The sequence below is a fragment of the Pelobates fuscus genome, chromosome 1 (assembly GCF_036172605.1).
Source record: "Pelobates fuscus isolate aPelFus1 chromosome 1, aPelFus1.pri, whole genome shotgun sequence".
Classification (NCBI taxonomy): Eukaryota; Metazoa; Chordata; class Amphibia; order Anura; family Pelobatidae; genus Pelobates; species Pelobates fuscus.
Genome location: NC_086317.1, coordinates 385,380,248 through 385,407,933, shown reverse-complemented (window position 1 = coordinate 385,407,933; position 27,686 = coordinate 385,380,248). Strand labels below are relative to the sequence as shown.

Genomic DNA, 27,686 nt, shown 5'->3' with positions numbered 1-27,686 from the left:
TTTAGGGCCCCCACACTAGTCACCTCAGGGGGAGGGGGATTAAGTTTGTATTTAGGGCCCCCACCCGCCGCTCAGGGAGGAGGACATTAGGTCCCCCCCAATTTGTATTTAGGGCCCCCACCCACCGCTCAGGGGTGGGGGCCAGGTGGGAGGACATTAGGTCCCACCCCCCTTATTCTAGTTTAGGGGCCCCCACCCACCACTCAGGGGTGGGGGCCAGGGGGGAGGACATTAGGTCCCCCCCTTATTCTTGTTTAGGGCCCACACCCACCGCTCAGGGGTGGGGGCCAGGGGGGAGGACATTAGGTCCCCCCCTTATTCTAGTTTAGGGCCCCCACCCGCCGCTCAGGGGTGGGGGACAGGAAGGAGAACATTAGGTCCCCCCCACCTTATTCTTGTTTCGGGCCCCCACCCGCCGCTCAGGGGGGTGGACATTAGGTCCCCCCCCCTTATTCTTGTTTAGGGCCCCCACCTGCCGCTCAGGGGGGAGGACATTAGGTCCCCTCCCTCAATTTGTATTTAGGGCCCCCACCCACCGCTCAGGGGTGGGAGCCAGGGGCGAGGACATTAGGTCCCCCCCTTATTCTAGTTTACGGCCCCCACCCACCGGCCAGGGGGGAGGACATTAGGTCCCCCCCAATTTGTATTTAGGGCCCCCACCCACCGCTCAAAGGTGAGGGCCAGGGGGGAGGACATTAGGCCCCCTCCTTATTCTAGTTTAGGGCCCCCACACTAGTCACCTCAGGGGGAGGGGGATTAAGTTTGTATTTAGGGCCCCCACCCGCCGCTCAGGGAGGAGGACATTAGGTCCCCCCCAATTTGTATTTAGGGCCCCCACCCACCGCTCAGGGGTGGGGGCCAGGTGGGAGGACATTAGGTCCCACCCCCCTTATTCTAGTTTAGGGGCCCCCACCCACCACTCAGGGGTGGGGGCCAGGGGGGAGGACATTAGGTCCCCCCCTTATTCTTGTTTAGGGCCCACACCCACCGCTCAGGGGTGGGGGCCAGGGGGGAGGACATTAGGTCCCCCCCTTATTCTAGTTTAGGGCCCCCACCCGCCGCTCAGGGGTGGGGGACAGGAAGGAGAACATTAGGTCCCCCCCACCTTATTCTTGTTTCGGGCCCCCACCCGCCGCTCAGGGGGGTGGACATTAGGTCCCCCCCCCTTATTCTTGTTTAGGGCCCCCACCTGCCGCTCAGGGGGGAGGACATTAGGTCCCCTCCCTCAATTTGTATTTAGGGCCCCCACCCACCGCTCAGGGGTGGGAGCCAGGGGCGAGGACATTAGGTCCCCCCCTTATTCTAGTTTACGGCCCCCACCCACCGGCCAGGGGGGAGGACATTAGGTCCCCCCCAATTTGTATTTAGGGCCCCCACCCACCGCTCAAAGGTGAGGGCCAGGGGGGAGGACATTAGGCCCCCTCCTTATTCTTGTTTAGGGCCCCCACCCACCACTCTGGGGTGGGGGTCAGCAGGAGGACATTAGGTTCCCCCCCAATTTGTACTTAGGGCCCCCACCCACCGCTCAGGGGAGAGGACATTAGGTCCCCCCCTTATTCTTGTTTAGGGCCCCCACCCATCGCTCAGGGGTGGGGTCAGGGGGAGGACATTAGGTTCCCCCCCAATTTTTATTTAGGGCCCCCACCCACCGCTTAGGGGTGGGGGCCGGTGGGGAGGACAATAGGTCCTCTCCCCTTTTTTCACTTTAGGGCCCCCACCCACCACTCTGGGGTGGGGGTCAGCAGGAGGACATTAGGTTCCCCCCCAATTTGTATTTAGGGCCCCCACCCACCGCTCAGGGGGGAGGACATTAGGTCCCCCCTTATTCTTGTTTAGGGCCCCCACCCATCGCTCAGGGGTGGGGGTCAGGGGGAGGACATTAGGTTCCCCCCCAATTTTTATTTAGGGCCCCCACCCACCGCTTAGGGGTGGGGGCCGGTGGGGAGGACAATAGGTCCTCTCCCCTTTTTTCACTTTAGGGCCCCCAGCCGCCTCTCAAGGGTGGGGGCCAGGGGTGGGGGGCAATGGGCCCCTCCATTATTTTAGTTTAGGGCCCCCTCCCGTCGATCAGGCTGCTCACTGTTTAATAGACATGCCCCTACTCGCGGTATAGCGAGTGGGGGCATAATTTACTAAGTAATCTTTACTTAGTATTAGTACATTTGGCTGAAAGACCAATTCAGGTCTTTCAGCCTTTTAGTAGATAGCTCCCTAATACCGTGGGAATTAGGGAGTTATCTACTTATTAATTCCTGTCATTACATGACTGGACAAGTAACTTACATTCTATATGAATGTATGTTACTTGATTGTTGTAAGTGTTGCAAACGCTTACAGCTGAATCCTGGCTATGTTTGTATAATTTTTATTTAAAATTGTATACAATGTAACATTATTCTTTCACTGGGTAAGTATATTAGCACTTAGGCAATACTGTGCTTCGGCACTTTGACACCTCGGAACTTCGGCACTTTGGAAATTCGATAATTTCGGCACTTCGGGACTTTGGCAATTCAGCACTTCGGCAATTCAGCTATTCGGACATTCAGAAGCACCCGAATATCCAAATTACCCGAAATTCGGCAAAATTTTAATTCGGACCAAAACGAATTGCACATGTCTAGTTATTACTCTATTTAATGACGTATTGTGTTTTTGTGGTTTTGAAACATATTTTACCAGTTTTTTCTCTGTTCCTTTTAGCTTCCTAATAGGATTTGGCACCATTGTGCCATGGTTTTTTTCATGGTTTAACGGAGGACCCATCTCCCACGGAGTTCCAGTTCATCTACCCAAGGAGCTTATGTTTTGGTTCCACGTTGACCATAGGTTATAACTATTATTTATATAGCGCCAACAAATTCTGTAGTGCTGTACAACAGGGTTTTAGTAGGGGGATAGGGGCAGTACTGTGTGTGGCAGATAGGCGTAGTATTGAGGAAAAGAGGCAGTATTCTGGGGGAATTGGGGCAGTATTGTGGGGGATTGTGGCTTCATTCTGATGGGAACGGGGGCTGTATTTTGGTGGATTCATTCTTTAGTGTGGGGGGGAAAGGGCAGTATTGTGGGGGAGGGGATAGGAACAATATTATCCCAGATTGGGGCTTAGTCTGGGGTTGAGGCAGTATTGTGGAAGACTGGGGGCTGTGGTGGGGGGTGGAAAGGAACAGTATTGTGGGGGCAGGGGCAATTTTGTGTGGTGGTTAGTGCAGTATTGATGTAGGTTAGGACAACATTGTGTGGGGGGATAGGGACAGTATTTGGGGGCAGTGGCAATTTTTTGGTAGGGATAGTATTGGGGGTCAGTGGCAGTATTTTGGTAGGGTCAGTATTTGGGGACAAGAGCAGTATTTTGGTAGGGTCAGTATTGGGGAGCAGGGGCAGTATTTTAGTAGGGTCAGTATTGGGGGGCTGGAGCAGTATTTTGATAGGGTCAGTATTGGGGGGCAAGGGCAGTATGTTGGTATGGACAGTATTGGGGTCAGGGGCATTATTTTGAGTGGTTAGAGCAGCATTGTGGTGGAGAAAGGCACAGTATTAAAGGGAGTGGGGCTTAGAGAAAACACACACTCCACCCAGTCTCCCTACCTTCTGGAGAACCGGGGTGGATCCTGGGGTCCATTGGATTGGCGCTCCGCTCCTCTGAGGGAGCTACACTGTGTATCAGCATTTCCTATAGAAAATCATTTTCTTTCCCTTCATTTGATCTTGGTGTTCCTGATACTACATTGAATCTTGAAAGTAATCTGCAAGTGGTATCCAGAGCATTTTTAGGCACCCTTGGGCACAGTATACAGAGCTTGGTACGGCTCTACAATCCGTGAGTGCAACCATTAACTATCATTACACCCAGATATGTTTACAGTGTACACTATGAGTTGTATTTTTTTTTTTTTATTGTTTCAAGTTCTGTACTCAAATTGTTAATAACAAACCCATTCATAAGTATAACCTTATGCATGCACTACCTTGTGTTCTTTTTGTCACATTGTGTGAACTTTTGGTTTGGTTTATTAACATTATCATAAAGGTGTAGGGAAAACACCTATGTTCACCCCAAGTGCAACTACATACAATATTTTGAAGCGCCATACATCTGCTATCTTTTTGATATATGTATATATACTACAGAACCCCCATACACACACTAGATCTATAAACACTCTGGGTCCTTCAAACACACACTAGATCCCCTACACACACACGCTGCACCACCTACACACTAAATTTCTGACATACACACTCTGGATCCCCTATGCACACAACACTAGATTCCTTGTAAGCAACACATACTACATTCCCTAAACACACACTCTCTACAACCCATACACACACACTCTCTACAACCCCTACACACACTACATCATCTATACAAACACACACTACAGCCCGTATGCACACACTCGCTACATCCCCTATACACACTATGCCCCTATACACACTCTCTCTAAAGCACCTAGACACACATACATTACATTACACCACAAACACAACATGACTGAAACCAACCTATTAACACAAAACCACATCACAATCAGATCAGCTCACTCTACACACACTCAATCCCATAAGCAGGCTCCAAACACATGCACAGTACTATTTTCTGTATCCTGGTATCCCATTTATGGAGACACCAGACACAAGTTTCAAGCAAACACAACCCAAGCATATTATTAAATTTGCTTGCGCTGTGCAGAACAAATACAGGGCCTTTTTCAATGCTGGAAGAGCATTGAACCAACATGCCAACTTTGAGATGGGGCATGCTTGTCATTGGGGATGTGAAAACACACCCTATCGGGCCCCGTCCACTTTTCAGTGGGACGCTGTGATCAAAAAATGCCCAGGACAAATTTTTTCCCAGTCTGGGCCTGTCAATATCTATTTTAAAAACTGCAGATACAAATCCCAAAGAATTTCCTTTTGCAGACCCGGGAATGCTGGTCAGATAGGGGTACAGTGTTACACATTTGGTGGGAATGTCAGCTACTGTCTAATTACTGGATGGATATATTATTATTATTGCCATTTATATAGCACCTGCAGATTCCGTAGCACTTTACAATATTATAAGAGGGGGGATTTAACTTTAGATAGGACAATTACAAGAAATCAGGAACGATAGGTTGAAGAGGACCCTGTTTAAACTAACTTACAGTCTATAGGATATACAATCTCTTTTGCAGCAAGTAACAAGGCTAAGATGGCCAGCCTCAGTGGAAACATATTTATTGTTCATGATTCCCGTAGGCATTCCCAAACACATTAGGAAATTAGCTTTTCTTATTTTAATAGCAGCAAACATTCTAATTGCAAGAAATTGGAGGTTGAAGAAGGTAGCATCAAGTGTGAAACAGAGACGCAGATTTCGCTAAACCTTATGAATGTGTGATCTTATGACTCTTATGAATGTATGATAGCTCAACAGAATGATGGAAAAAATGCAGGCTAAACAGCTATGGAGTTCCTATCTAGAATCACAGAGCAAAAGTACCGTTAAGGAAAAAAAAAACACCACATCACCAACTAGGGGTACTGAAACGGTCTAGACCAAGCATGTCAAACTCAAAGTCTAGCACGGGCCAAATAAACAAGGTTTAACCCCTTAATGACACAACTTCTGGAATAAAAGAGAATCATGACGGAATATATCCGTCGTCTGTCCTTAAGGGGTTAAGTTTATGTGGCCACCAAAAAAAAAAAAAAAAAACAACAACTTACATTTTCATAGAAACGTAGGTTTATTTTGAAAAGTACAGTATAAAAAAAAAAAAACAGCATCCCCCTCTAGTAAACCACAGCATCCCCCTCTACTAAATACCAGCACCCCCCTCTATTAAATCCCAGCATCCCCCTCTAGCCAACAAGCAGACTCCACTCACATTGCCGCTGCCAGTATGCGACTCCGGGGTGCGGCCTCTGGTATACCCCAAATGGCATGCCAAAGCAGATCCTCCTGCTACTTCTTGAAACCCTGTGAAGGTGGACCACGTCAACATCATGTCGTAATGTGACGTGGCGTTGCGTGCCTCCAGGTTCTCCACTGTCCAGCCACGACCATCGCAACACTGACCGACACACACACACACTGACAGACACACACACACACACTCACTGACACACAGACACACACAAGCTCACTCACTCACTGACAGACACAGAGACATACACACACACACTCACTGACACATTCAGACAGACACACACACACACTCACTCACTGACAGACACACACAGAAACACTCACTCACTCACTGACAGACACAGACACACACACTCACTCACTGACAGACACATATACACACACTTACACATTCTATCACACACTCACATCATTCCCTGGGGTCCAGTGGGGATCTTCTATCTGGATATCTCAGTCTTCCTGCTGCTCACTGCTCCCTCACGCGCGCAGTGGAGCAGGAAGACTGAGCTTCTGCAGCGATCTATCCCCCAGCCGGGTAAATTTTAGCAAAGTAGGCACTTTGAGTGCTTTTGACCTCGAGTTTCTCCCTTCCCTCCTCACTTTTTATTGGAAATAAATACAGTTACCCACAATAATTTTATGTATGTCTTTGATCGAGTATATTAGGTTTTTTTATTTTTTTTATTACTAATGTCTGTTATTCTGTCATAATTGTACAAAGCCACAAGTTATGTGAAAATGTACATGCGAAAAATTATTTCAAGTGCTGTACACCTTTTGTGATCATCGAATAAAGTACAAATTGAAAACTAGAAAAGCTACAATTTGTAGGGAAATTGTGTCAAGTGTTCTTGCCTCCACCAGTAGTCTACAACTGGAGTGGGCGGAGTAACTGTTATTATTTATTTATATAGCATATTTAATTGCAACTTTGTTGCCCAAAGTGCTTCACAGTTACATTAAAACATACATTTATAAAAACATTAGCAGGTGTACAAAAGGCTTTGTCTATGACATCACTTGCTGCTCCAGCCTGGCACAGGTCAGAGTATTTTGGCTGTTGCCATCTTCAAACTGTCGTGTTTTAAAAACTATAAATCCTACAGCGAAGAGCTTTATATTGTGAGAATCACAAGACCCAGACCTACATTTTGTCTCTGACGTATTAAAATTGAAGGCACAGTCGCAGTTTAGAAATTGCCCTTCAAGTTTGAGCTGGCTAGAGTGGAGTTTCAATGAATGTCAATGGACGGCATGAGTTGCAAACAAATGGTCATATTGTCAAAACTATCAGGACTATGGCTTAGCCACAAAAAAATGTAATTCAGGGGAATCCAGATTTTAATTTCACGTTTGCCGTGTTTTGATTCCTGACTGTAAGAAAAAATACACTAATAAATGACAGACACATGGAGAATTTGGAGTCTTATTGAATTGCTGCAAATAGTTTATTGGCTGGTTAAGCAGACATGGCACACACACATTGCTACAAAACGTAAAGGCAGAATCCCAGCCCATACACATCGGCAGGGAACATATAGCACCAAGGTCATTTCTTAGCTGTATTGTGTTTGAAGCTATCCCTTTCATTGGCAAAGGCCAGAGCCCAAAATCAACCTGCAAGCTTGAATTTCATCTGTTTTAACTAGTGGAGCAGAGAAGGCCATCCGAGATAAGTATTACTGCAATTGAGAGAAATTGTGGTCTCTTCATAGCATCTACAACATATTATTTGAATAAACATTTACAAACGGTGATAAATATAGATATATGAAGCCAGGTTTTTTCTCAAAATCTCTATACATTAAGGATAATGGTGTAACAATATAAAGTGCACGAAAAGATAGATGATATTTTACCCAACTGTGAGATGTTCATTTGTTGTTGTTGATATGATATATATTTTTTTGTTTTTGTACACTTCATCTCTCTTCACCATGACAGGGAATGTTTAGCTGACCCAATTTATCAATCTAATGATAACTTGGTTACCTATTGGTTTAGCTTGTACAAACCTGACCCTAACTCAGCAATGTGTATGCCTGGACATTAGAAATGGCATCTTTAAATGTTTCTAGAGAGCTTATCTGTTGGTACAGTGGAAGAATAATGTTAAGAATGCTTATGTAAAACCAAAGCTTTTTTTAAATATGCACTGTAAAAATATGCATTAAGAAATTATTACAATAATACAAAATAAAGTACCAATAACCACTTGTAAATGTATGAGTTGAGGTTACTGTAAATAAGTGAACAAACAAGTGAAATAACATTGAAAATACTCTGTTGAAGAGATAAACCTCAGAATCACTCAATTAGGATAGCCCCGGCTGCTCCATGTCTTCATGAATGGATTATTATAACAAATGCATTGTGTGTCACCAAGTACATCATCACTTCTCTCCTTCAGATGACTTCTCCTTCCTGGATTCTGTGACAACCTGCTACAAACAACAAAATTCCATTAAATGATCAAACACCATTACTATTACATACACATCTTAGTCAATAGATCGATGCAATTCTTTAACAACAACAAAACATGTATATATACTAAGACGTGGACATCGTAGGTGATGTCTGTCTTCAGCTATATATTTGATCATATTAACTTAAATAGGAGTTTCAAAGTGCTCCTACAAGCTTATGGTAGAGAAGCCTTCCATTGTTAATTGCGTTAAAAAAAAAAAATGTTGGAACTAGTGTTATAATCCATCAATGACACTTGCTAAACTTTATTTATTCACTGAAAATAGAACACTGAATCTTAATGTCTTTCCATATGCGTAATCTCAGGCTGTTTGCACTGACATCACCCAATGTTTGAATTAGAAGGAAATATCCTACAAAACTTACACCCACTCATGTTCGAGAAGACTTTGTTTTGGTTCAGAAACCTTACATACTCCATTTGGAGGTATGTGATGGGATGGGCGGTCTGCCTACTGAAAGGGCCTTTATGGCTGGCCCCCAACTTACAGGATCATGCAGAGAGCACTGCTGAACTCTGCAGGGTCCTAGTGCCTGATCAGAGTACGAACACTGTGGTGTCCGAGTACAGTTCCCTGGTATCCCCAGATGAGGAATACCAGGGTGCAAAATTGGGATGGCAGGACAGAACCCTGAAATCAACTGTCGGGGGTGGGGGGCATACCCTTATGTATTTCAGCACAAAGAAATAATAACCTCCACAGAAATGTAAGAAACTATTCTAATAAGTAAAATTCCCTTAATTTACAGTTTGATACATTCATATACACTATGACTTACCTCCCCATCTCGAGTCTCAATTGTTTTTATTACAACAGTTTTTCTGGTATGAACCTCTGAACTCTGATCATGTTCCGGTATAGATTGATAACCTAAAAATGTAAAGGTAAGATTGTGAATGTTTATAATTTTGAAGTAGAGAAAGGTAGTCAGAGAAAGACAATAACAACATAAGAAAACTAATGGAATATAGAGAAAACGAGAATGGTGGTTAAAAATAAACAAGACCTAGCATCTGAGGAAGTAAATATAAAAAGCTAAGGATAATGAGATATCAAATAGAATATGATAATAAGAAGTCAATAATAATGAAGAGCATGGCCGAATGATGTAAAATATTGATATCCAAAATGAAGATAAGGCCAAAAACATTAATGACAAAACTACTTTATAATAATTTGTAAAGCATAATGTATGCACACATTGACCATATCTGTGGATATAATGAAATTATACACATAAAAGTGATAAGAAGTAAAATGCAATCTTTGCATTTATTAATCATATCATTTTTGATGTAGGGTCACAGGTAAATCAGTGTTTCTGTCTTATGTTTTTTTTTAAAAACCAAAATTGAGTCCCTAATTTATATGTGATCATATTTAAAATATTTAAACCTGTGATTGCACCTTGCACGGAATATAAAGATACTACATGCACATACATACAAAGTTATGTGTTGTTATTGCTTCTGCAATAAACTGTACAATTACTTACCTGGGCTTTTAATACTAAGACTTGACATTGTGTGGATTGGGACAGAAATCCTGAAATGGACATCAAACAATTATAAAATACCACATTTACTTACATGGCATAAAGGAAACGTCTTTTAAGGTACACTCAACTGCCCAAAACAAGAAGTTGCATGCATGCATTTATTTATGTATATTTTCATTGAATCTCTTGTCTGCAACCTTTGCAAGCCCTCCGTTTCCTTTAGCACGGGATGTGTTTCTGCCCCCCAATTATATATCTAATGAAATCTGCACTTTTATAAACTGTCACAAATGTGACAGGCTCCAGACACATGAAGCTTTTCCCCAAGCTGAAGTATTTATGTTTGTGTTCTTATGCAATTTGTCTCTCTCCCTGATATGCTTAACTAAGAATTGTATCATTTTAATCATAGCTTAGGCTGCTTGTATCATGCTTGTGGGAGCATGGGTTCCTATGAGAAGAAATAGATAAGAGGTAATTGATCTTAACTCAATATTGGTTAGCTAGATAATACACATTATATCTGCTTATAGGCATAACCTACCTTTTGCAACCTTCAAATGCCTGCCAGTTCTTAATTAAAACTGTTCTTTATGGTAATCACATGAGATGCTATCTGCTTGATGAAATGCTTCCTCACTTTGTACTAAGATTCACGTGAAAAAGCTAACATCCCTTTTCCAGCTCACCTGCTCTCCTCTCCCTCCAAGAGTTTCCTGTATGTTGCAATCTCAATATCTAATGCCATCTTCACATTAAGCAGGTCTTGGTACTCCCTTAGATGGCGTGCCATTTCTTCTTTCATATGCTGTACTTCCTGTTCAAGGCGGCCAATCGTGTCCTGGTAGTTAGCTGCCTCAACTCCAAACTGCTCCTCCATATTTTTCAACTGACGCAGCAGAGCATCATTCTGGTTAGCAGAACCAAAAAAAAAAAAGGATTTATGAGAATAGCACGTCAGAATATTTAAATAAAAACAGCATGTTATAATTAATAATGATTCTGAATTATATATAAAAACGTAACTGAAGCTGATAAGGCCAACATTTATTATAATTTTGTATAATAAAGCTTGCTGTAGTGGTTATAATCCCAGGCCATACCCTGGTGCTTTTCCATGGTAATGAAGTTCCTGGGTACCGGCGGGCACTGGGGCTGCTAGAATAGCTAGTGATGCACATTCAGGCTTTTGCAGATCTGATGCCAACCCTGACACTCATTTATTTGCTCAGAGCGTCAACTGGGAACTCTCGGCCGATGACTGGCACTCTGCTCATAGATTGTGCACAAAATCGACACCAGTCGGCCTGAAACTCCTGTCCCAGATTGCTAATGACATACCAATGATGCTGCGGGGGATGGAGTTGCACCTCTGGCAGCATTGTTAAATATGTCTGTGTGAATATTTGAAATGCTACACATACATTCTTTAAGTACCATGACCACTTACAATCAGTGAAGTGGTCATGGTGCCAGGAGTAACCCTTTAAGTCCATTTAAAATAATTTATTAGACATTTCTATGTGTTGATCTACATTTCTCCAGTTTATATAGTTACTAACGAACTATGGAGAATTATAGAGGAATTAGAACAAAAATATTGTAAAATAAAAACAATGTGACAAATCACAACAATAAATAAAGCATATGCTGAATAATTTGAACACCATCATCATTTTTAGTTTAACAAGATCTTTACAAAGTGATTGATATCAAATATCGAGATTAATAAAAAATTGAGAATTAGTACAAGCTCTTATTGACTATTTGTATTTTGTTGTATTTAGTAAACTCCACAGATCTTGATTCCTACATGCGAAGAATAAGAACTATATGGTTTAAAGGAATTACGTACTGTTCCCTTCAGTCCATCGATTTCACAGGTCATACTCTGGATCTGGCGGCGAGATTCATTCATCTCCTGTTTGGCTTGACGCAGTGCCTCATTATTCCGACTTGCAGCATCTGACAGGTCAGCAAACTATATGCAGATAGGAAATAATTAAGACTAATTCAATATTATTAATAAGACAGTAAATTGCTTGTTGCTATATCTATAAGGTCAGTAATGAAGTACTTGGAAGGTTACCGTATATACTCGAGTATAAGCCGACCCGAATATAAGCCGAGGCCCCTAATTTTATCCCAAAAAACTGGGAAAATTTATTGACTCGAGTATAAGACTAGGGTGGGAAATGCAGCAGCTACTGGTAAATTTCTAAATAAAATTAGATCCTAAAAAAAATATATTAATTGAATATTTATTTACAGTGTGTGTATAATGAATGCAGTGTGTGCGTATGTGTGTGTGTATGAGTGCAGCGTGTGTGTATGAGTGCAGCGTGTGTGTATGAGTGCAGTGTGTGCATGAATGCAGTGTGTGTGTGTATGAATGCAGTGTGTGAATGCAGTGTGTGCAGGGCCGGTGCAAGGATATTTGCCGCCGTAGGCAAAAAAAAATTTGCCGCCCCCTCCCCCCCCATATGTCCTGACTTCCCCTCCTCCTCCCTCAGTGGTCCTTACCTCCCCACCCCCGTGTTCCTTCACCCCCCCCCCCCAGTGGTCCTGACTCACCCCTCCCCTAGTGGTCCTTACCCTCCCCTCCCCTAGTGGTCCTTACTTCCCCCTCCTCTCCCATAGTGGTCCTTATCCCACCCCCTCCCTCTCATAGTGGTCCTTATCCCCCTTCTCCCTCCCATAGTGTTCCTTATCCCCCCCATCCCTCCCATAGTGGTCCATATACCCCCCCTCCCTCCCATAGTGGTCCTTATACCCCCCCTCCCTCCCATAGTGGTCCTTATCCCACCCCCTCCCTCCCATAGTGGTCCTTATACCCCCCCTCCCTCCCATAGTGGTCCTTATACCCCCCTCCCTCCCATAGTATTCCTTATCCCACCCCCTCCCTCCCATAGTATTCCTTATCCCACCCCCTCCCTCCCATAGTGGTCCTTATCCCACCCCCTCCCTCCCATAGTGGTCCTTATCCCACCCCCTCCCTCCCATAGTGGTCCTTATCCCACCCCCTCCCTCCCATAGTGGTCCTTATCCCCCCCTCCCTCCCATAGTGGTCCTTATCCCCCCCCTCCCTCCCATAGTGGTCCTTATCCCCCCCCTCCCTCCCATAGTGGTCCTTATCCCCCCCCCTCCCTCCCATAGTGGTCCTTATCCCCCCCCTCCCTCCCATAGTGGTCCTTATCCCCCCCTCCCTCCCATAGTGGTCCTTATCCCCCCCCTCCCTCCCATAGTGGTCCTTATCCCCCCCCTCCCTCCCATAGTGGTCCTTATCCCCCCCCCTCCCTCCCATAGCGGTCCTTATACCCCCCCCCCTCCCATAGTGGTCCTTATACCCCCCTCCCATAGTGGTCCTTATCCCCCCCTCCCTCCCATAGTGGTCCTTATCCCCCTCCTCCCTCCCATAGTGGTCCTTATCCCCCCCCTCCCTCCCATAGTGGTCCTTATCCCCCCCCTCCCTCCCATAGTGGTCCTTATCCCCCCCCTCCCTCCCATAGTGGTCCTTATCCCCCCCCTCCCTCCCATAGTGGTCCTTATCCCCCCCTCCCTCCCATAGTGGTCCTTATCCCCCCCTCCCTCCCATAGTGGTCCTTATCCCCCCCTCCCTCCCATAGTGGTCCTTATCCCCCCCCCTCCCTCCCATAGTGGTCCTTATCCCCCCCTCCCTCCCATAGTGGTCCTTATACCCCCCCTCCCTCCCATAGCGGTCCTTATACCCCCCCCCCCCTCCCATAGTGGTCCTTATACCCCCCACCCTCCCATAGTGGTCCTTATACCCCCCTCCCTCCCATAGTGGTCCTTATACCCCCCCCCCCCTCCCATAGTGGTCCTTATCCCCCTTTTTTTGTTATTATTAATTTTTTTTTATTATTATTAATTTTGTATTATTATTTCGTATTTTATTTATACATTTATTTTTTTCGTCCCCCCTCCCTGCTTGATATATGGCAGGGAGGGGGGCTCTCCTTCCCTGGTGGTCCAGTGGCAGTTCAGTGGGGGGGAGAGGGGGGCTGGCAGAGCTGTACTTACCTGTTCTGCAGCTCCTGTCAGCTCTCTCCTCCTCTGCGCCGTCCGTTCTGCTCTTCTGTCAGCTCCCAGTGTAAATCTCGCGAGAGCCGCGGCTCTCGCGAGATTTACACTGGGAGCTGACCGAGGTGCTGACCGGACGGCGCAGAGGAGGAGAGAGCTGACAGGAGCTGCAGAACAGGTAAGTACAGCTCTGCCAGCCCCCCTCTCCCCCCAGTCTGTATTATGGCAATGCAAATTGCCATAATACAGACCTTGACTCGAGTATAAGCCGAGTTGGGGTTTTTCAGCCCAAAAAATGGGCTGAAAAACTCGGCTTATACTCGAGTATATACGGTATATGCTTTATATGGTGAATTAATAAACATAAACAATTGTTTATTGTTACAGCTATTTTCATTCAAGATCTTTTCCTTCAACAGAACTTTTTATAACTTAAGGAAAAGAATGTAAAAGGCCAGTCTACCATCTCCATACGTATAGACTCCTTTGAGTGAGAGTTGGTTTTACTAATCCTTCGTAGGAATTTGAAAACTGTAATGCACATTCAACACATAGTCCTTCGTATCTCTAAACTGTAACACAAGGGAGGATCCACATTCTCTGCTTAATGTATAAATCCCATTATAAATATTAAAAAGGACAAACAAATAACAAAAACATCTCTTTTGGTCTTCGTCTTAGTAGCAGTGTGCTATCTGGCTATGAGAAGTCTCTGCTGGTCTCAGTACCTTGGATTTATACCATTCCTCGGACTCCTGAAGGTTCTTTGTTGCAATGTTCTCATACTGGCTGCGGATGTCTCTCAGTGCAGATGTCAGGTCTGGCTGCTTGGTTGCCTCGATCTCCAAATGAATGGACTGAGTCTGTGCGGTCACTTGGACATCTTGAAGTTCCTTTTATTAACAAGACGTGCAAAAGCTTAATGTTATTTCACAGTGCATATCATGTCAAATCCCAGACCCATGAAAGTAAACAGATGGACCTCATGTATCAGCACATCTACTGCAGAGCATAGCATAGATAGGAATGTGTATGGCATCTTGGAAGCTGAGTCGGAATATTTGGGTATGCTGCCTAATATAACATTGGATGTATTGCATGACACGCACTGATCCTGAGTAATATCTTGGAAGTTAATGACTTGGCACAGCGTAGCTTAGGCTGTCATGTAAAGTAATATTTGCCCTCTAGAACCATATTTTGGAACACGTGACCATTTCGCTGTTTATTGCTGGTTTGCACATTGTATTATCCAGCTGCTGTATGTCATTAGCCAAAACAGGAAATAAATAAATAAAGGTAATTGTGCTATTCTCTGCAGGATACATGTAACTACATTCAGTTTTCATCTTCCCCTGATGTATTTGTGAGTATGACTAAACTCTGAGCAAATATGTTTTTCTTTAAATGTGTGTTGTGTTTAACCCCTTAACAACCAGATACCACATACCGGTAATTATATAAAAACAATCTAAACTTTAGAGATCCTGTATCAATGCTGAATGTTCAATTTAGCCAACAGTGGGGGCTCTGCAGAACCAGTGATGCGGTGAGAACAATTGTGTGAAGCGGGGTGGAAGAATTGAATAGGTGATTTAAGGAGGAGAGAAGAAGGGTTCAAGTGAGTGATGGAGACAATGGGGAGGGGAACAAGTGAGAAATGGAGGAAAGAAGATGGGAAAGAGAGAGGGATGGGGAAAGAAAAGAGGAAGAAGTGACAGATGGGGGAGAGAAGCGGGGAACAAGTAAGTGAAGAGGGAAACAAAAAGAGGGAACAATCAGAGAAATGGGGGGGTATGGGTAGAAGGGCATAATTGGGGAGAGGTGAAGAACACATGTGAAGGGGAGAAAAATTAACAAAGGAGTATGGAGAGATAAAGATGGACAGATGGGAATTGTAAACACAGTGCACAACACACCTATACAAGCACACTAAATACCCACATATGCACATTAAAACATCACACAAATATGCTCCTGCATGCACACACTGGCACTCTATAAAAACACACTAATACTATACACAAATGCACCCATCATTCACATACACTCACTAACACTCCACACAAATATGCTCTTACATACACATTGCCATTCAGCCACCCAACTATATTCTGAACTAATCATATCCCCTATCCATCCAGTCAGATAGTCCCATCTTACCTCCCAGTCATACCCACTCACCCTGTCACATTCATACACAAAGCCACATAACATGTGACCTAACCAAACCCACCTTGCACCTACTGCCATCCAACCATCCACCTAGTCATAGACACCATAGAGTCATACCCCAAACTACTCACATCCATCCAATCACACACCAGGATTCATATATATATATATATATATGACGGGCTGGTTAGGCCCATTGCGAAATCTGGCGTTGGGGCAGCAGAGAGGGTAAATCTGTCCTTGGACAGCATTAAATATTGGTCATTAAAATATCAATATCGGTATTATGATAATAACAGAATGGTTTGTTTCAAACATCATAGTCCGCAATATACAGTATGACACCGCCTTCAGTGCCTAGACTTAGGTGACAAGGTGACATGCCATTTAAAAAATCTTGTACTGGTTGTCTATGTTTCATTTAACTAATGCACGTCTTACTTCATCATGAAGCTTCTTCAGAAATTCAATTTCATCCATCAAAGACTCGATCTTCCGCTCCAGTTCTAGACGTGACAGTGTGGCGTCATCCACATCCTGTGACAGATTGAGATACAGTTAAATATAGTCATCACATTGCTCTCCCAAAGGGTAATGTGATGCTAGATGAGGCTGAGAAAGATAATCAATAAGATGAGGAAAATATACTAGTTCATACCAGTAATACAAAAAAGTATAACATTTTACTTTTTACTTTTCAAACACAGAGGGACAGTTTTAGCTCTGCTCTTAGAGATCATCTGGTTATTTAAGTACCACCAACAAATTCTGCAGAGCTGTACATTGGGAACACAACCAAATCAAAGAAATGATATGACAAACAAGTTAAAGTAACAGGGATAATTATGGGGAAGGCCCTGTTTAAATTGTTGTACAATTCAATTTTACAGTATCTGTGCTGAACAGCTGGTAGTTTTTTGTTTTTTTATTATTATAAATTGTCCGATATTAACCAAATTAGGAATGCAATCTCTTCTCTTTCCTCCTTCCCTCCAATATTTACTTCCATTCTGTTCCATCACTGCGAAGTGTCATTACTTTCTCTCAACTCTCCTCGACCTCTCTGCTGTCTTTGATAATGTTGACCACTCCCTACTTCTTCAAGCCTTCCACAACCTTGTACTCTGTTACACTGTACTTTACTAGTTTTCAGCCTATCTTTCTGTTCGCTCATTTAGTGTCTCCTTCTCTGGTGCCACCTCCTACCTGCTGCCTGTCTCAGTTGGTGTTCCCCAAGGCTTTTTTCTTGGTCCACTATTACTCTCCATTTGCACTATTAACTCCTTTGGATTTCAATACCATGTATATGCTGACAATTCTCATATTTACCTATTCTCCCCTGACCTCTCTTGTAGAACATGTCACAAACTGCATCTCCAACTAGATCTCTTCCCATTATATAAAACATAATCTTTCCTTCTTCTAATCATCATCCTCTAGCTATCTTACTGCACGTTGGACACCAGTTACCCCAATCCCACACACATGTTGCTTTGGAGCTACTTTCGACTCAGGTCTTCTCCTCACATCAAGTCTGTCTCCAAATCCTTAAGTTCCACCTCAAAAAATTGCCTTGTTTGCATTTTCTAAATCATAATACAACTAAGGCACTTGTTCATGCACTCATCATTTCCCGACTTAAATATTACAACTCACTACTTATCGGTCGTTCCAAATACCTGAATTGCCCCTCTTCAGTCTGTAATAAATGCTGCCACCAGGCTCATCTTCCTTACTGACCGTTACTCCCACAAGTTAACCCTTTGTCAATCATTACATTGGCTTCCTGTAGCCTTCAGGATCCAATTCAAACTGCTAACACCAACCTTAAAGCCCTCACTAACTTCACTCCTCACTACATTTCCTCTTTACTCTACAAATACACTCCTTTTCATTCCCTTTACTCTGCAAATGACCATTTCCTGACATCTGTTCATTCCTTCCACTATGTCTGCATGATTTTTAACAGTTGCCCAGTACCTTTGTAATTCCCTATCCTGTGCCATCAGACTGGTAATGTGTATGTTTAGCTAAGCATGTGTGGATATGTCAGGGAAAGTGTACGTTCCTGAGAGGTTATATCTGTAAAAATGTCTAAGAGTATATGTCAGAAAGTCCTGCAAGAATTGTAAGGGGCCCACGATTTGTAATGGCAGCTCTGTTTACTTTAGATGTCTGAAGGGGGTCCAGAACACAAGAGGTCGGGGAACCCCATTACCCCTCCCACAGGAAAAGATCCCACCAAGTGCCCCAGAATGAATACTCCTCTTAGGGACAGGCAGCAATCCAAGGACAGGATGGAGAGCGGAACCCCAGAAGATGGGGCATCCATGTACTGGGCAGCTCAGCAGGCCAACTTCCACTGCACATAGCAAAGTATCTCTCTAAGCAACTCAGGGCAAATGCCATCGGGCAACTCAGGCAGATGGCAGCTCCCTACACTGTCATAATGCGGCTCCTTCTCTTTCCCACTCACAGCCACACCTCCTCCGCCAAATCACACAGTACTGCTTTTATTGTGGAGTGACATGATTTGGTGGAGGTAGTGAGACATTTTATCTAGAGGGGCATGGGGCATTTGTCACCCTGCCCCCTTTCCCAGCCCAGTCCACCCCTTTCGGCATCCCATCTTTTTTGTGCTGTTCATTCTAAGGAAGCATAAGAGCAACCCAAGCAGCAATGAATTGAGGTATTTGACTGAGATGTCAGTTGACTGTTCTCTGCCTGGAGCAACCACACATTGTTGGTACAACTTGGTAAACCTCAGGAAGCGTGTAATCTCTGCCTTAGTCAAACATCCACTGAGAGCTCGGCTGTGGGTGGCCAGGGATGTCATGTTACACAGTTTTAAAACATTTTTTACATTGAATTTAGGGAGATGAAATGGTTATAGTGTCTAGACACAGGGATCTGAATTTCTGGAGTACCAGATGGTGATAGTTTACAATTCTATGAATACAATAGATGGCATAGAGGAGTAGTTTAGCAACATCTTTGAGATGCCTGGGCCCTAGAATGTGCCAATTTTTTTTTTTATATAATTCTTTCATCAAGTTTTCAAAGTAAAAAAGATTCAAAAACAGAAAAAGAGATATTCATCACTATCTTTAGTATATGACAAGATCCATCAGAAACATACATTCACCTTGGGTTGGACAGTGTTTGATAACCGACAGTCTCTATGGTCTTCCCAGCATTGGTGCAGAGAGTGAAGCAGGGAAGACCATAGAGACTAATTGATCTTCTTCAAACACTGTCTGACGAAAGGTGCATGACTGCATGTATATTTCTGATGTATCTTGTCATATACTAAAGATAGTGATGGGTTTCTCTATTTTTTTACAAATACTTTATTTAAAATAAAAAATGATTTCCTTTCAGGACTTGATGAATGGGTTAATTTATGTAATGACCGTTGTCCTTTATTTCTCCGAGGTGTCTGCTGAATTGTAAATGGAGGTGGCCTCTGAAAACAGAACTGAACTGAACATTTGTAACCAAATACAGCAAGTAAGATACTTGTAGATTTTAACATCTTAATATCATTATAAATAAGATGCTTTTCAAAACAGCCAATAATTGGATGTCATAAAATTTTGAGAGATGCAGAGCCTGGAGAACTGTTATTTGATTAATTGACCGACACTATAAAACGTTGCCTGCAAGAGTTGTAAAATGTATTATAACCACTATAGTAAAAATAGATTATGAGAAGTAGATTGATTACTAGTATCTTGTAGTTAATGGATGACAATTAATCAAACATTTAAATTAACATTTGAATAGAGAAACCTAGTATGGGAAGCTGACTGTTTTTATAGTAAATCAATGTGTATAGAAGTTTTAATGATCGTAAGGAGATAAATTCAATATGTAAAGGAAGGAAGCAAGAATTCAAATGCTTTATTCAAATTCTTAGTGGCTTGTTCACTAAACAGCAAAGTCCAGTGAAATTAAAACTGAATAGCAAAATTTAGGCAAGAAAAAATGACTTACAAAAAATTCTTCAACTCATCTATTGCCATATGCTGGTTATCGTAACCTAAAATTTGTCATTTAATTTCCAGTACACAATTCAATGTTTAGTAAATAGGCCCTTGAGACACAGACCCCATTATGCATGAATACAAATGCAATGTGTTTAGCACCACCCAAAATGTATCATTTGTGTGTAAACGGTAAAGTTGAAAAGCTAGCTGAATTTGAGCATTTTTCCAGCTTCATTATTTTGGCCTAATTTTTTCACTTTTCTTTCAATTCTCATATTGCAGATTGATTCTAAAATATTAGCATAAAAGCCTAAATGGGACTTTGCCTCATAAGGTAGATGTTAAAAATATGGTTAAACCTAACAGAATATTTAATGTGTGATGGAAATATAATGTCTGTGGGCATAATGCCAATATACAGTAAGTACAGCTTCCTACCTAAAAGAATGTGTTTGTACTATGTAGAGATACAGAGCACTGCCTCACTGCCTACGTGAAAGGCCTCACTGTTAGATTGTTGGGGGGAGGAGTAGAAGGCATGGACCTATGCAGCAAGTATACAAAATAAAGAACATTAATAAAACATAAATACCCAGCATAATTAACTGTAAAACAACCTATACATTGTATCTAACATGTATCTAATGACGCAACGGATACTCTTTCAAATTCATATATATATATATATATATAGAATTTAAAGTTATTTATTAAAGTGAGAATTGTGGAATTTAAAATTTAGGGCAAAAAGAGCCAAACTGGAAACCTTCTCCAAGTCAGTTATGATTCCAGTTTATCTACACTGGCCTTAAAAGATCACTATAGTGTCAGGAACACAAACATGTATTTTTTGACCCTATAGTGTTAAAACCAACATATAGCCCCCCTGGGCCCCTCATACCTCCCTAAATATAGCAAAATCTTACTGTATTCAAGCCTGAAGCTGTAAATCTGCATGCTGTTTGCCTCAGAAAAACAAGCTCTCTGCTGACATCATCAAAAGTGGTGGCCTGATCCAATCACAATGCTTCCCCATAGGATTGTCTGAGACTGACAAAGAGGCAGATCGGGGCAGAGCCAGCACGATTCAAACATAGTCCTGGCCAATCAGCATCTCCTCATAGAGATGAATTGTAATCAATGAATCTCTATGAGGAAAGTTCAGTGTCTGCATGCAGAGGGGGGAGATACTGAATGTTTAACCCAGGAAGGATCTCTAACAGCCATCTGAGGAGTGGCTAGTGAAGTTATCACTAGGCTGTAATGTAAACACTGCATTTTCTCTGAAAAGACAGTGCTTACAGCAAAAAGCCTGAAGGTAATGATTCTACTCACCAGAACAAATTCAATAAGCTGTAGTTGTTTTGGTGACTATCGTGTCCCTTTAAATTGAACATTTTAATTCCTGACAATTTTCATTTTAGTGAATAACCCTGATAGTTCATAATTAATCTAAAAGTACAGCCAAGAGTTGTCACCCACCTTGCGGAACAGGACAAGATTATTCTCGGCATCTTCTCGTTTATGAATTTCTTCATCCAGCCTGTAAATAGAAAAAATAAAATTCATGTCACTCTGAAATGCTGGAATCGTCTGCTGCAGGTCTCTCTTTGTGGTTCCCACTTAAAGGAAAACAGTCCTTTCCCAGAAATGTTAATATTATATTTACTTATCCTTACAGCATATGTATTTTTGAGCTGTGAAAAATAGAATTAAATGTAGAAAACTACACTGGTTTATTCTGCAACGTTGGTCCTGTCGGTCATTGTTATATGCTCTGCCCTGTGCACAAGCTGTCACCCTAGAGAAAGCATAGGGAGGAGAAATAAAATATAACCAAACATCTCTATTTCTCCTCCTTATTGGTAATGTATGTCCTGGCTGTGTCTGGATTATGATGCAATTTGCTAATTATTTAAGAGACATTTAATAGGAAAAACAACAGGTTATAGGTGATTTTCAATGTTTTATTCATCGGAGTAATATCCACTTTGATAGTGTTCATTCTGGACATTGGAGTTGCTGATGGGGGGCTCTGAGGGCTAAAACCCTGCATGCCGGATTCTTTAGCCCAGATCTCTACAGTTTGTGGTGGAGTGAAGAGGATATTTTTCTGTTCTACTATACATCATGCAGCTGCTTCTCAAAGCACCCACCTATTACAAAAAGAAAGATGAGTAGTCTAGTGCTCCACCAGGCTACTATGGTGATGGTGTATGGAGTGGATGCCACTCAGAGGACTATTTGGAGGGGGTGCTGGGGAGAGCTGTTCCATGTCCTTCTATTAGTTCGGTAGCATGGCAAGATCGCATTGAACACCTGGCTGTGAAACATGTGCTTGTTTCTGGCTTTCATTGAGTTCCCAGAGAGCATCAGCAGCACACTGCCCAGGGCCATGGGTAGAGAGGACGGGATATGTCTCTGTAGGGTCCAACTGACACATGTAACTTAGCACCGCACCAGCCCAAAAGTGTAATGCCGTGCCTGTCGAAAAAAATTCTCAGCAAGCACAGTGCATACTGATAGAAAACTACATGTGAAATTTGTAAGTCAATGCTTTAAGACCGACCTACAACTTCTACCATCTACTTGGCATGGAATTGAAAATATCTAAACTTATATTAACTTATGTATACATATCACCAATTATTATTCAGGCCTGTAATAACCAGATTTTGAAGCAATATTTCGAAGGATGTGGTTACAGCAGGAACTTTTTAATAAAAATGTGACTTTAGCCCTTGCTGTATCCATACAAATCATAAGTATGGTTTCAGAGTAGCACTAATTCATTAAAAAGCAAATTGTCCAGAATAACCGATGAAAGTGTGTGATCCTTTAATTAGCAGCCAAGTAAGTTGGTAACGTTTCGGTCCCTAAAGGCCTTTATTAAACTTACTTGGCACCTTAAATAAAGGATCACACACTTTCAAGTTTTGTGCTGAGCAACTTGCTTTTTATTGATATTGTGTATGGCTGCTGGCGAGGACGGTGTCTGTGCTCTCTTGATGTTTGCCTATGTCCTCGATCTCATTGTAACAGAGTATTGCTAATTAGCAATCGTCCAAAATTTCAAAGAGGAACACTTCTTTTTTAGGATATGTGACCAGACCAGGATCTATTAAAGGCCCCCACAACTGTTCCAATTTTGTAGGGACTGTCCCAAAATGCAGAGGACTATAGCAGCACTCTTTGCGTAGTCTACCCTAAATAGGGTAATCCAGAGAAGCAGTCAGTCAGTCTGGCATGTGTACATGTCAGGCTGACGCACCTCTTCTATTGGCGTCTCTTCCTCCATTCTGCGCGGGACTGCCCATTTTGGACGTCATGAGTGGCACGACTGCCATCACTGCCTCGCCCCTTTAATCCCACCCACACCTTCTCATGATTTCATACCTTGCAGTGTTGGGTGGTGTGCTTTTATGGAAATTATTTTAGCTGATTTCGCCACCAATCAATAGCTATTTATGTAATGTAACTTTATTATGTTATTCATGTATACAATGTAATTATTAGTAAATATAGCTGAATTTTATTCATATTTACACATATTTATTTTCTGTAATATGCTGTTGATCATTATCCAGGTTGCTATAATTTGTAAAGTTAATTTAGCTTCTAAATATCTGAAATACCTGGATTTACCATGTTTAGGCTAAAAAGCTCTGCATAAAAGATATTACTCCAACCCAATCTGCCAGACACACCCTACAGGGTGATAAAGGAGACAATCTATGTCTTCTTTCCTGTTTCCTCCATAATTCAATATCTTAAGTCATCCTATGTAAAAGGCAGGTCTAGATTTTATTGAATTACTACTCAGAAGCAACTGGTCCTGAAATCAATTATTACAATGGAATACTCTCTATCCCCTTCACATGGATGGATTGTGTCCATTGCACTGGAAAACACATGCCTATGGTGAATCTGTGAATAAATATCACTTGTTGATCCAAAGCATAAAGGGTATCTTACAGCAACCAAAAACAAATTTCGTCTTTATAGTGAAAAATGTTATATTTATTTTGCTATTGTCTAAATGTATATAATAACGTGCTTCTTTAAGTGGAACAATGTAGGAGGGTGTGTTTCTTGCATATTTGCCTCTTTTTTAAACTAAAGATATATTATAGATATTTACATATTTATTCAATATTGCATACATGATAACAGTGGTTCTAAATCACATTATTTCAGTATATTTCTATGTTCCCTTTTTTTCAGCTTCAACAGAGATAAGAATGTTAAAAAAATACTTTTTTTTTAGAATATATTTTAGTATTCATCTCATTAATCGATTACTGAACTCATTTTATGAGGGGGGAATGACGGAATGAAGAATGGGTCTCCAATGTTATATTTATAATTTGGTTCCCTATTAAAAAAAAGTAAAGAAAATACTGTGCTACTCTACTCTCCTTTAAAATCTTTGTTGATGGTAGTGCCACCAATGTGTGCACTTAAGCCTTAAATATTCCAACAGTGCCACACCCAGTTAGCTCCAGCAAATGCCTAGATAGAATAGAAGAGGGGAAGAATACCATTCTCCTATACAATTGTCTGCTAACACATTATTATTATTTATAGAAAATACCATGTATTTTGCTTTAGGTTGTTCACTAAATTATCCACAGGCTTTGTGGGAGATGGAAACTGACTATTAGTTGTCCTGGTTTTAGTGATTAGGGATGATGGAAGTCATGGCAAATATAATTTGTTAAGAATAATGAATACACTGTTGTTTTGCTAGTCACATAACTAGTAGACATGTCAACACCTGTAACTAAAGTCCTATAGACAACTGCACAGGTGACACTTACCTATGAGTGTACAAGCATGGATGTTACCATGTCAAAGTCAAGAGTTTTTCTTCATTGAAAAATTAAACTGTGGTGAGTTGATTACAAACTTGCAAAATATACAACAAAATATAACAGTTGCAAAAACTTTACTATTCAGCTGAGATTTATTCACTAAAATGGAGGTTGTGAAAAACTGACAAGTTTATTTCAAATTTTAGGCAATAATAGCGAAATGGCAAAATGTATCTCATGTACCTATGTATCCAGTTTAGAAATGCTGTACTAACATGGTTTATTCTCAACAGTTCCCGTTTTAACACATAGCAGTATACTATACTAAACTATATTATAGTATAAAAAAAAGTATATCAAAATATAACTTCAAATATTTTTCAACTTACAAAATTTTGGTATAAATATTGCAATTTGTTGATTCAGTGCTCACGTCACATTGTCTAATAATAACCCCATAATCTGTGTTGTCCAGTCAGACAATGAAGATCAAAGCTGTCTCGTCCATCCAATATCTTGTTGGAAATTGACAGCTTTTACTTGGGCAGTATTTCAGAATACCATTGGGAGCTTGTTCTATGACACTTTCACTCCCAGTGATGCACACAGCATGTCCCTGGTGCTAATGAGCATTAGTCTAATGATGTATTCTGTATATCCTATGGCAACTTGACAAAAGACTGAGCACAGAAGTGATGGTCTGGAATGCTGCCATTGTAGACCCTATTATCCTTCTGTCTCTCTCACTGGATCTAATTGCCCATTGTGTTTATTCCTTTGCTCTATGTACTTTCTCATGAAAAACTTGGAAACTTCAGCAGCACACATTGACCACTGCTATCATCGCAGCTATGTACATGTTAACATGTTACTGACCACTGCTATCATCGCAGTTATACATATATTAACATGTTACCGACCACTGCTAAGAATCAAGGCTGTGTTTGGATAAGTAAAGGCTGTCACAAATGTGTGTAAAACACTGCTCTGCATATTACTCTAGCACAAAAATAGTCAACACTATCAACCATTGAGGCAAAGAATAAGTAACCCATAAACACTGTCCCTACTACAGCAAGAACAAAAGTACCTATCTAAAGTAATAAAAAATATTTCTAAACAACTCACATACATGTTTGAAATGCACATTAAAATACCATCTCTTTATTTTACCTACTGTATATTTTATGAAAGCTTAGCCAGGTGGGTGTGGCCCTGGGTATGACTGGCATATGAAATCAGAATTGTTACTGCAGTCTGGTTTAGGGTCAATAATACACTTGTTTAGTTGACCATTGTAATGAAGTGCAAGTCTAATCTCTTTTTGTAACAGGATACCAAAAACACTGCATCACCTGCATGTATAAGCACAAGGGTCCTGAGGCAGTGGATGAACATTTACATACTATAACATAAAATCTGGGATTTATCAAGGGAACAACACAAGTGATACTCTGGATGCTAACTGCTGAGAGTTATTTTATTGCTTTGCATGATGATTGCTCATTTTTGTAGAACTTTGCCCCAGAATAACACCTGTTGTTTTTATAACTAGATCAATATCCCTTTCTAGTTATCTCAGTCCTAAAATTCTTTTACAGAAAGCACCATGATGACAAGGGGGCAGCAGAGAGTTCCTATCTCCTAAATAACTGGCAGCAGCAGCCGACCCAGTGCCGACCTACTCCCCTGATAATAAATGGTACCATGCCCACATGGCAAAGCCAGACACGTGTTTTAGTACATGTGCCCCCAGTATTTTATGACTGACTGAATGACCCAGCCCCCCCTCACCTTTGTTTCAGGAAAGACAGGTCCTCGGCCAAGTTGTCCCTCTCCACCTGGATGTTGTCTCTATCCTTGGCCAGGAGGTCCAGCTGTCTCCTCAGATCCCTAAGCTCCTGCTGGCACAGATCAGCGGCCCGGGTGGGCTCCTTGGACCTGGCCTGGTTGATCTCGGTGACCAGCACGGCGTTCTGCTGCTCCAGGTAGCGAACCTTCTCTATGAAGCTGGCGAAGCGATCATTGAGCTCCTGCATCTCGGCTTTCTCATTGCTGCGGGTAGTCAGGAACTCCTGGTTGATGGCGTCAGCCACAGAGAAGTCCACCCGGTCCACAGACACACGGATTGGGGTGCTGGACCTCACCCTGTAGGCTGAGGATCGGCTGGAGGGACCCGGGGAGGGGCTGCCCAAATGTCTGGAAGTTGAGAGCCTGGAAGAGGAGGAATAGGACAGTGGGGAAAGGACTGGAGCCCCAAATGTCCTGCGGTAGGAGGTGGAGGAGCTTCTCATACCTGAGTGACTCATGGTGGCTGGGGGTCTGCTGGGAGTCTGTCTGTGAGATGTCTGAGGACCACAGGGTACCAGCTGCACTGGGATGATGGAAGAAAGTCCCTCACCCCTTCAGGCTGCTTATAAAGGCAGCTTGGAGCATCAGTAAGCACACACAACTCCTCCCTATGGGACCACAAGCATCTTTTGTCCTGAGCACATGGGGGGAGGAGGGGGACCTGCATCCACCACGCCCTCAGTATGCTCAAACAGGGCTTCCTGTGCTGTGTCAGTGTGGTTGCCTTAGTCTAGTAAGGGTGTGACTACAGCAGTTGATATGGCCAGTACCCCAAGAAATAAGGGAAATTAAACTTACTAAGTGTGGGTATTAATGTCATTGACAGAATGTTGCTGTACCAAGTTAGTTCAGTATTCATCATAAAACCTGGAGATCAGAGTGGATAACCTTAGGAATTTTATT

At 42.3% G+C, this 27,686-nt stretch overlaps 1 protein-coding gene across 2 annotated transcripts; it reads right to left on the bottom strand.

Annotated features, from left to right (window-relative positions):
• Positions 1–7,347: 7,347 nt before the first annotated feature.
• PRPH (peripherin) lies at positions 7,348–27,392 on the bottom strand. 2 transcript variants are annotated; one of them, XM_063426148.1, is made up of 9 exons: positions 26,727–27,392; positions 21,601–21,661; positions 16,571–16,666; positions 14,683–14,847; positions 11,769–11,894; positions 10,603–10,823; positions 9,911–9,960; positions 9,194–9,285; positions 7,348–8,364 (listed from the first exon to the last, which is right to left on the bottom strand). In XM_063426148.1, the coding sequence occupies exons 1-9, from the start codon at positions 27,239–27,241 to the stop codon at positions 8,317–8,319; spliced, it is 1,374 nt and encodes a 457-aa protein (XP_063282218.1). In that variant the 5' UTR covers positions 27,242–27,392; the 3' UTR covers positions 7,348–8,316. The 2 variants fall into 2 exon arrangements, with proteins under 2 accessions (XP_063282218.1, XP_063282210.1); XM_063426140.1 differs by having other exon boundaries at positions 7,348–8,367; positions 26,727–27,391.
• Positions 27,393–27,686: the final 294 nt, after the last annotated feature.